Source organism: Felis catus, chromosome C1 (genome assembly GCF_018350175.1).
Source record: "Felis catus isolate Fca126 chromosome C1, F.catus_Fca126_mat1.0, whole genome shotgun sequence".
Taxonomy (NCBI): domain Eukaryota; kingdom Metazoa; phylum Chordata; class Mammalia; order Carnivora; family Felidae; genus Felis; species Felis catus.
The window spans coordinates 13,934,527-13,944,608 of record NC_058375.1 but is presented as its reverse complement, the minus strand read 5'-3'; the positions used below and the strand labels follow the sequence as shown (position 1 = coordinate 13,944,608).

Genomic DNA, 10,082 nt, shown 5'->3' with positions numbered 1-10,082 from the left:
TTGAGCTGGAATCAAGAGTCGGATGCTTAACAGACTGAGCCACCCAGGAGGCCCAAGAAGCCATTTTTCTATTAGCACTGAGGCTTATGTAAATTTCTGATCCATGATACTGGGAAGGTGCCTTTCCCAGTATACAGACTGATGACACTTAAGGGGGGGGGATCTTTATAAAATAGCCACTAATTTGTATGGAAACACACTTTTTCTTTTAATGTTTATTTTTGAGAGTGGGGGAGCAGCAGAGAGAGAGGGAGATGGAGAATCTGATGTGAGCTCTGCACCGACAGCAGACAGCCTGATGTGGGGCTTGAACTCGTGAACCGTGAGATCATGACCTGAGCCTAAGTTGGACACTTAACCATATGAGCCACCCAGGTGCCCTGGAAGCACACTCCTGTCTCCTATCACCTCACATGCAATTGGAATGAGTGAAAGTCAGTAAAGCAAACTAAGCATTTCAAAGGCACGTTTACTCACATAAGTGGTTTACGGTTTTGGTGACGTTGTATATCCCATATGCGAGACTAGAAGAGTGATAAACCAGAGAGCAGGGTTACGCTTATGTCTGCCAGTTGGAATGCGTATCCTATTTTTAAAAAGCCTGTATAAGTTAAAATGCTATTGTAAGTCTGGTTATTTTGCAGTTAGAATAGAGGATGTGATATTCTCTGCATGGTCTTTATGGTCAGTGTGCTTCTGCCAAGAACATTCACTTCTGACCAGGGCAGCTCTCCTGTCCCCCTCCCACCCCCAGTCGTGCTAAAGGATACAGTTTAATCACTTGACTCTACTTTTCCTAGATTTTTATGTATACGACTTTCCTTCTGCTAAGTACCTGCCACATAGATCATTATACTTAAGTCATGTTTTCCTAATCATAAAGCAAAGTACTCACAAACTTTAAAAAAATTTTTTTTTTATTTTGAAGCAGTTTCAGACTTATAGAAATGTTACAAGAAGAGTACAGAGATTTCTCAGGTATCCTCCACTCAGATTCCCCAAATGTTAATAATCTTTTACCACATTTGCTTTATCCTTCATCCCTCCTGTCTCTAAATGTGACAGTCCACAATTTTGCTGAGTGCAAATCCTAAAAGATGGGCAATGGCAGGTCTGAGGAATATAAAAACCATTTTATGAAAGAAAACTCTTCTGATATATTTGTGATCTTACATTAGTTATTTGGGTTAAGCTGAATTAGTGTCTCCATCTAAGCTTCATTCTGTAGAAGTTTGCCAGTCAAGCTTTCAGAACAGCGTTGCAAATCTGGATATTCACCTTATTATAATTTCAACCATTTCAATTGTGCTCTTTTCGTCCTCAGTTTCCTGTAAGTCTTGCTTCCTGCTATTCTGTAAAACTGACATTGTATTCTAGTCCCTGCACAGTTGCCAAGATTGCTCCTCTCTCTTAAAGTAAGAAGGCTGCAAGGCACATTTTCTGCTGTTTTAAATTCATACCATATACAATGCAGTATTATGGGAAAAATAATCAATACTTGTGGATTACAAATGACTATCTTATTACTAAATTGAATTAGGCTTCTAATCTATTTCCTTATATTCATGATACTAAAAACAAAAACAAAAAACAACTCTGTTCATTGTGAATTACCAAAAAGGAGCTGCTCCATTTCCAGCATTCAGTTTTGCACTAGGAATTTCCACAAAATAGGCCCTATTGGCTCTGATAACTTTGTAAAAGCCCAAGAACAGATTGACCTCTGTTGGCCACCTCTGATGGCTGCTGGGAGCTAACACTTGCAGCTTATTCATGTGATTATTTCTTTTAAAAAATGTTTATTATTTGAAAGAGACAGAGAGCAAGTGGGGGAGGGGCAGAGAGAGAGAGAGAGGGAGACACAGAATCCAAAGAAGGTTCCAGGTTCTGAGCTGTCAGCACAGAGCCTGACATGGGGCTTGAACTCACAAACTGTGAGATCATGACCTGAGCTGAAGTCGGACGCTTACTGACAGAGCCACTCAGGCACCCCAATGTAATCATTTCTAAACACACAATTTCTACTAGGATTTCTTTCAAGCAACTCTTATCAGATGGAATTTTTTTGAAATAAAAATGCCACTATCTCTTGTCTTTGAGGTTCCTGCAGTGACAGTGACCTCTTGTTTTTATTACTAAAGATTTTGATTTAGTAGTTCTGAGTGAAGCCAAGGAATCTGGATTTTATTTCTTAAGAGAGAGAGAGAGAGAGGGAGGGAGAGAGAGAGAGTGCGTGAGAGAGGGCACACGAATGAGCAGGGGAAAGGGGCAGGAGAGAGAGACTCTTAAGCTGGCTTCACGCTCCGCATGGAGCCTGACACAGGGCTGGATCCCATGACCCTGGGATCATGACCTAAGCCGAAATCAAGAGTTGGATGCTCAACTGACTGAGCCACCCAGGCGCCCTGACCTCTTATTGTTTTCAGATTGAAGTATTTTTAACTGCTAATGTGTATACATCATAAATATACAATTGAATATTATGTTTTCCATATTTTTCCACTTCCCAGGAGGTTTCTTCACACTTCTTCTGTCTGTATTCCCACATTAATACTATTCAGTCATGGCTGCTTAATTTTTCCTTCACTGCATTTTTGTAACATGACTATATCATCTTTCTCTTTTACAAGTTTTAAAATTTTAGTTCCTTACCCAGCCTCTTGGGATTAGAAGGAAACTAATATTTTAAATCATTCAGTTAATAATTCATAAAAATTACTGTTTAGTTTCTATCTTATTTTCTGGACTACAGTATTGGAAGCTTGTGTTACATATAGAAGTCTCTTTTAGTACCCTATTTACTGTGTTCCTTTCTTATCTAAATTTAGAATGTGGAAGGGCACCTGGTTGGCTCGGTTAGCAGAGCAAGCAACTCTTGATCCCGCGGACCTGAGCTTAATCCCACGTTAGGTGCACGGCTTACTTAAATTTACAATGTGGATGCCATTCCAAACCTTGAAGCAACACAAGAACAAACCTTGAATACTGAAACTAATATGCTGCTTGTAAAGAAAAATCTTAAACTGGAGTGCTTTCTCCAAATTGATGAGCCAGAGATAGTAAAAAGTAATGTGAGTTTAGGTACAGGTGCAAATTTCCCTGTGATAGTCTGCATTTATCTTTTTACTATGTCTCCTTCAAGCAGCAGGTGGAGGGGGAAGGAGGAGAGCAGGAACATTTGATCTTCTATTATTTCCTGAAACCTCCCCAAGAGAACCTCTGCAGGTTAATTTTGTACTTCAGGTAAAATGAAATTAATGTCCCAAGAGCCACTTTAAAATTTCAAGCCAAGGGGTAAAATTTCAAGCTACCTGGGTAGCTCAGTCAGTTAAGCGTCTGACTCTTGGTTTCAGCTCGGATCACGATCTCATGGTTTCATGGGTTCGAACCCCATGTTGAGCTGTGTGCTGATGGTGCGGAGCCTGCTTGGGATTTTCTCTCTCTCTCTCTCTCTCTCCCTCGCCCCTACTCATGCTCTCAAAATAAGTAAATAAGCTTGAAACAAAAATTTCAAGCTTTTTTCCTTAGGACTCTGGTTCAGTATCTTGAACTAGTGCAGTATTTGCTATGTTATGGAGAAGTTTCTTTCTCTTTTTTATTTTATGTTTAAGAAACCTGCTGTTGTGGGGCACCTTGGTTTTGGCTCAGGTCATGAACTCACCATTTGTGGGACCAAGCCCCGTGTGGGGCTCTGTGCTGTCTGCACAGAGCCTGCTTGCAATTCCCTCTCTCCCTCTTTCTCTCTGCCCCACCTCCGCTTGTGCTCTCTCTCAAAAATAAAGAAAAAAGAAAAAAAAAAACACCCCAACTCTGCTGTTGTTATTATTTCCTGACATACAATAAATTACCTTCTTACTGAAAGTGCAGATTGATCATCAGGTACCAATTTATTTACCAGAGTTACACCAAAACAACAGTAGCTCCTCCAAAACTTGGGGAAGAATTTCAGGGCTTCAGGATCTTCAAACCGTCCACCGACACCCCTCCACCTCCGCGAAGAATGTCCTCAATGCACGCATACCTTTCCTGGAGTCAACTGGTCAAACCGCTTTTCCAAACCCAGATAGCTCTATCGGCAAAAATCCGTTATAAAATTTAAGTTCCTTGTTTGCTAGTAGAAAAATGGGGAGAGAAGAACCTGCCGGGGCAAATTGCAAAGACCGATGTAAATGCTGGCTGGTAATACTACTGGTGACGGTAATCAGAACGCAAAAGGGATCTGAGCGCGAATTAAGTAAGACTAGTGACTGCAATAGCGAGACGTGGTGTAGGGAGTAGAAAGTTGTCTAGAGTGCGAAGTGCTGTAGTATCACTATTAAGGGGGGTCACTCGAGAGGGAGCAAGCGGGTGAGTGATTAGACTCTGGTCCTTAGCTATCTCGGGCCGGGACCATCGTATCCGCAGATGCATAGTCTACTGCGCTGCCCTGGTCTTGCCAACTTCAACTAAACCCCCCAGCTCACCTTTTCCGGATGCCGCGAAGCCACCTTGCTCCTACCTCGGGAAACGACTCCCAGCGCGCAGGCGCGGAGGTTAACGCTCCCCCGCCCTCCTTCAAAGCAGTACGTCCTGCGCAGGCGCAGCTCCTCGAACCCGCCTCCACGCCGCGCCGAGCTTCTCCTGGGAGCAGAGTGAGGCCGCCCTGCGCGTCGCGTGTTTTGCCTGGCGACTGCGTCGCGCAGTCTGACGCGACGATTGCGTCATTTCCGCCCCCTCCCGGGAGGCGGCGCTGGGCCGGTGGCAAGCCCCCGAAGGGAGCCGCAGTAGTACGACGGAAGATGGCGACGAGCGGCGGCGATGAGGCGGCGGCGCCGGCGCCCGGGGCCCCGGCGACGGGGTCCAGCACAACCCCGGGCTGGGAGGTGGCGGTGCGGCCCCTGCTGTCTGCGTCCTATTCCGCCTTCGAGATGAAGGAGTTGCCGCAGCTGGTGGCCTCAGTCATCGAGAGGTACCGGGCGGCGGCCCCGGCAAGGCGGGCGCCGGGAGGGGGAGGGGAGGGCGCGCCGGATCGCCCGGACCCGCTTCCCAGGTCGCCTCTTGAAGCTTGGCGACCCCCGCCCCAGCCGCGGCTTTGGGGCTCCCGGATCCAGGCAGATGAGGGCTTGTCCAGGGCTCCTTCCGCCGGCCCTTGTAAATTATCTGTGCCTCGATTTCCCTTCCGAGCAAAACTTTTGAGGACGCCCTCTGGAGAGGGCGTGGTCGGACCCGTTTGGGAGTGACTTTGAGATGTTTCGCGCTCTTGGGGGAATGTCCTCGGGGCTGCCCCCGGTGTTGAGGTCAAAGCACTGATGAGTTTGCATTTCTAGCCCGTCCTCATCCCCCTACCCGGGGCCGGAGCGGAGCCTGGGGTTTAAATTGGAGATCTGCCACATAATTTAATAACGGTCTTTCCGTGGTGCTGTAATCACTGGGGGCACGTGCTGTTAATGTGACTGAAGCCACTAGTGACCACTGATCACTTTCTTTTCAGGTTGCGCTTATTGTGTATTGCTACCGTAACGGTCTTTGATGAAAAACATTTCTGGGTTAGACTGAGGTCATTTTCCCACGGAAACGGTGCCCTCGCTCTCGCGCGGGCGCTCTCGCAGTAGAATATCTTCAGACCTTATTACAAACGGGATTATGTATTGCTCTATCACATCGTTTTGTCATTTTTTACAAAGTTCTTAGTTTGTGCTAGTTGTCTTCGTACAAGGCCGTGATAACAGAAGGCCTGTGTTTTCCTGACTTAACCTTGTTCAGAGGAGTCTTCCATTGGTTTAATGGTAGACATGCTTTTAAAAAGGCAGTCTTCCTTTTATTTTACTAGCGAAACCTTACTAGAACAATCTGCAGTTGCTGACTGGGTCATTTTAGCTTCTTGCCAGCCAGGGTATATCTTAATGTGACCCAGAAGGTTAGAAATTGCTATTTGTTACTCAAGGGAGGCCCATGACTTGACAAAATGTTTATTATAGTGCCTGTTGTTAGGTTTGTGATGCTTTTGGCTCAGGTTTTTTTTGTTTGTTTGCTTGTTTGTTTTTTAAATAGCGACTGGGTTTGGTAATTTCACAGTTAACTTTACAGATGGATTTTCCTATCTAATTATTAAGCCAGGAATGTTCTAAAGATGTAAACAAGTATCAAGATACTGTTCTCAAATTATATAGCCTCTTTTTTTTTTTTTTAACGTTTATTTATGTTTGAGAGAGAGAGAGAGAAAACACGAGGGCGTGAGCGGGGGGAGGGGCAGAGAGAGAGAGAGGGAGACCTAGAATCCCAAGCAGGCTCCAGGCTTTGAACTGTCAGCACAGAGCCCGATGCAGGGCTTGAACTCACGAACCATGAGCTCATGACCTGAGCTGAAACCAAGAGTCGAATGCTTAACCAACTAAGTCACCCAAACACTCCTGTAGCTTCTTTTTTACCTGTTTTAAACATTTACTTTGTTGGCATTTTTCTTGATTATGCTCATAATGTTACTTACAATGGACAAGTTTCTACTCTTTAGAACACTTTTTCATATGGTGTTTTTTTTTTTTTTTAATTTTTAAAAAATGTTTGAGAGAGAGAGCGAGAGAGCGAGTGAGTGCTAGCAGGGGAGGGGCAGAGAGAGAGGGAGAGAAAGAATCCCAGGCAGGCCTCGCATTGCCAGTGCAGAGCCCTTCCGGGGGCTCGAACTCCCGAACCATGAGATCGTGACCTGAGCCAAGATCAAGTGTCGGATGCTTAACCGACTGAGCCACCCAGTCACCCCGTTTGTTTGTTTTTTAAAGATTTTATTTTTATGTAATCTCCACACCCAATGTGGGGCTTGAATTCACAACCCTGAGATCATAGTCGCGTGTCCCACTGAGCCAGCCAGGCGCCCCTGCTTTTATGTTTTTGTAACATAAGCTGAGTAGGTTATAAAGTCATTTGTTGACACCCTCCCATTCATCCGGTATTCCAGACCCATCTTTTTGAAACTAACAGTTTAACAACTCTGTTCAGCTTGTAGAAGGAGCCAAAACCAAATATATCAAACTGGGTTTGAATTTTGCCAAATAAGAGACAGGGCCCCCTCCTGCACCCTAAGGTGACCTAGAGTTGCCTGTGTTTGTAGGCATTTAGTAAGAACTCTCTTCACGGTTTAGAAAACAAATCCAAACTAATGGACGTTTTAGTAACAAAGTTTTTAATTGTAAGGCAAGATCCCTGAAGTCTTGGTTCCGGTTTTTGTGGCTTGGTTAATTTTGAAACCTGTGATCATAAGAAAAGTTGTCAGAAGAAATATCTGGCTGACAAGTTCTTTACAGTCAAAAAAACAACCAAATGTACAAGTGTTCAGTTTGGTATATAGCAGAGGTCGACACACTTTTTATGTAAAGGGCCAGAGAGCAAATATTTGCAGGCTGTATTTCCTCTGTGGAGTCGTCAACCCGGCCATTGTATGGCAGAAGCAGCCTTACACAGTACGTAAGTGAACGGGTGTGGCTGTGTTCCAAAATCTCATATATGGGCACTGAAATGTGCATTTCATATGATATTTCATGCCACAAAGTAGCCTTAAATTTTTTTCCCCAGTCATAAAAAAAATTGCAAAAACTGTTCTTAAATATGGGCTGTTATGAAAACAGTGCCAAACCCTGGTTTAGATCACAAAAATTAGTGCCTTGCTATTCTGTTTCTCAAAAGTTTGTTTTTTTTTTTTTAACCTCTCAAGAAAAAAAAAAAAAGAAATGAAGATGCAAGAATTATGGAAGTATTGGGGCTCCTGGGTGGCTCAGTCAGTTGAGTGTCTGACTTCGGCTCAGGCCATCATCTCACGGTTTGTGGGTTTGAGCCCCGCGTCGGGCTCTGTGCTGACAGCTCAGAGCCTGGAGCCTGCTTCGGATTCTGGGTCTCTCTCTCTGTCCCTCCTCTGCTCGTACTCTCTCTCTCTCTCTCTCTCTCTCTCAAAATAAATACATAAACATTTTAAAAAATCCATTAATTTGGGGCGCCTGGGTGGCTCAGTCGGTTAAGTGCCCGTCTTCGGCTCAGGTCATGATCTCCTAGTTCGTGGGTTCGAGCCCCGCACCGGGCTCTGTGCTAACAACTCGGAGCCTGGAGCCTGCTTCGGATTCTGTGTCTCCCTCTCTGACCTTCCCTACTCATGTTCTCTCTCTTTCTCTCTCTCTCAAAAATAAATAAACTTTAAAAAAATAAAAAAAAAAGAAAGAGAATTATGGAAGTATTCCCTATATATATATACTATATACTCCTGTCGAGTATAGGACCAGATCAGCACCGTACAGATGCTGTGGTGGGCTTTGTTTTGTAGGTAATCAAAGGTTTACCGGCCTAGGCTGCTACTTTACTTTTGGGTTTGCCTCTTGCATCTGTGGTTCCCTTTCTATTGTCTTGACTGCTGTGTTTTTCTTCCTTGCCTCCGGGGACCTTCTATTTTTCTGTTGCAATCTGCTACTCTCTGTTTCTCTTGTAGATGTCCTGACTCCATCATGCCAGCTCTTCCTTCCTATCTGGCAGCCTGCTCATTGAATTCCTCCCCATTTGATCATTGGGGATGATAACTTGCCCTGGGACTCCTTTGTGCCCTACCATTCTACTTGTCTCTTCTATTCTTTCATACCTTTATAGTTGCGTTTGAACTTTGGGTTTGAAGAAAAGATAAACAATTCCTAGGTCTAGCCCTGTTTATTAAGTTTGATTTTGTAGCCAAACTGTAAGACAAAGGAGGAATAGATTCACATGGGTAAACTTGGAAGCATACTTTCAAAAGTATCCTTTGAGGGGTACCTGGGTGGCTCAGGCGATTGAGTGTCTGACTTCGGCTCAGGTCATGATCTCACTGTTGGTGAGTTCCAACCCGGTATCCAGTTCTGTGCTGACAGCCTGCAGCCCCGCTTCACATTTTGTGTGTGTGTCTCTCTCTGCCCCTCCCCCCACTCACACTCTGTCTCTCTTTCAAAAATAATAAACATTTAAAAAGTTATATGGGGCGCCTGGGTGGCTCATTCAGTCAAGCGTCCGACTTCAGCTCAGGTCATGATCCCGCGGTCCGTGAGTTCGAGTCCCCCGTCGGGCTCTGTGCTGACAGCTCAGAGCCTGGAGCCTATTTCAGATTCTGTGTCTCCCTCTCTCTCTGACCCTCCCCATTCATGTTCTGTCTCTCTGTCTCAAGAATAAATAAATGTTAAAAAAAAATTTTTTTTTAATTATAAAAAAGCATCCTTCGATTTTTAAAAGAAAAACATATCTAAGTTTACTTAAAGAGGAGTTTATTTTTATTTTTACTGTCTGTGCTAGCATGTCTTTTAGTAGTAAAGATTGAAAATCTTTTCAGTGCTCTTACTTTTCCAGACCAGAAATGGAGCTAGAACTAGCTCATTAGAACACATGCCATATTTGGGATTGATTAGGATAATTGCTGAATGTAGCCTTATGTTTTAAGGTACTATCAAATACGGAATTCCTTTCTTAACTCTGTAAGATATGTTGGTGACCATAGTTGTCATTGACTCTTGATTACCAAAAAAAAAAAAAAAAAGAAAAGAAAAGAAAACGCCGCTTTCCCGTGAGCGAGCCCTTCCTAGGCTCCTCTGGCCTCCTTAATGATAAATCTCTTTCTGTCTCTGCCTCCCAGGTGTTGTATAAAATTTAGGCCAGAGAGACCTACTTGGGAAGGCAGAAGCTGTTACAGACATCCCTATTAGATAATGTTCTGTCATTTCCTAAATATCTTGAAAGGGAGAAGAGGATACATTAATGTCATGATCTTTTGAATTTACATGCAGTAGGACTGAAGTTCACGATTGACCTACAGGGGGAAAAAAGCCTGCCACCAAATGATAGAGCAAAATTGTGCGATTAGTCCTCATGGCTGGTTAATGTCTCCATGTCTTAGTGTCACATTCACCACAGGTTTGTCAAGAGTGTGAGGAAGGTATCTGAAAGGCTTTTAGTTCTTTGGTTAACATGTGTTAAGTACTATGTGACACACAGCAGATGTTCAGTGAGCATATATTTTTTAATGCTTTTATTCTTTTTGAAGAAATTTAAACTTTTTGTGCACGCGTGTGCAAGCAGGGGAGAGGGGGCAGAGGGAGCGAGACAGAGAA

General features: G+C 44.0%; 1 protein-coding gene and 1 long non-coding RNA gene across 11 annotated transcripts in view; one reads left to right on the top strand and one right to left on the bottom strand.

Moving 5' to 3' along the window:
- Nucleotides 1-3,862: 3,862 nt before the first annotated feature.
- On the bottom strand, nucleotides 3,863-4,621 carry LOC109502125. Its single transcript, XR_002160518.3, has 2 exons — nucleotides 4,464-4,621; nucleotides 3,863-4,138 (listed from the first exon to the last, which is right to left on the bottom strand). It is a non-coding gene; the product is annotated as an uncharacterized LOC109502125 (long non-coding RNA).
- Nucleotides 4,622-4,711: 90 nt separating this feature from the next.
- UBR4 (ubiquitin protein ligase E3 component n-recognin 4) overlaps nucleotides 4,712-10,082 on the top strand; it is a 131,493-nt gene continuing 126,122 nt past the window's right edge. For 8 of the 10 annotated variants that reach the window (XM_011284581.4, XM_019836276.3, XM_045035185.1 and 5 more), the window contains exon 1: nucleotides 4,713-4,948. In XM_011284581.4, the coding sequence (XP_011282883.1) occupies nucleotides 4,779-4,948 (170 nt within the window). In that variant the 5' untranslated portion in view covers nucleotides 4,713-4,778. Of the gene's footprint in view, nucleotides 4,949-10,082 lie in introns of all 10 variants that reach the window. The other 2 variants (XM_045035180.1, XM_045035182.1) reach the window with 1 other exon arrangement.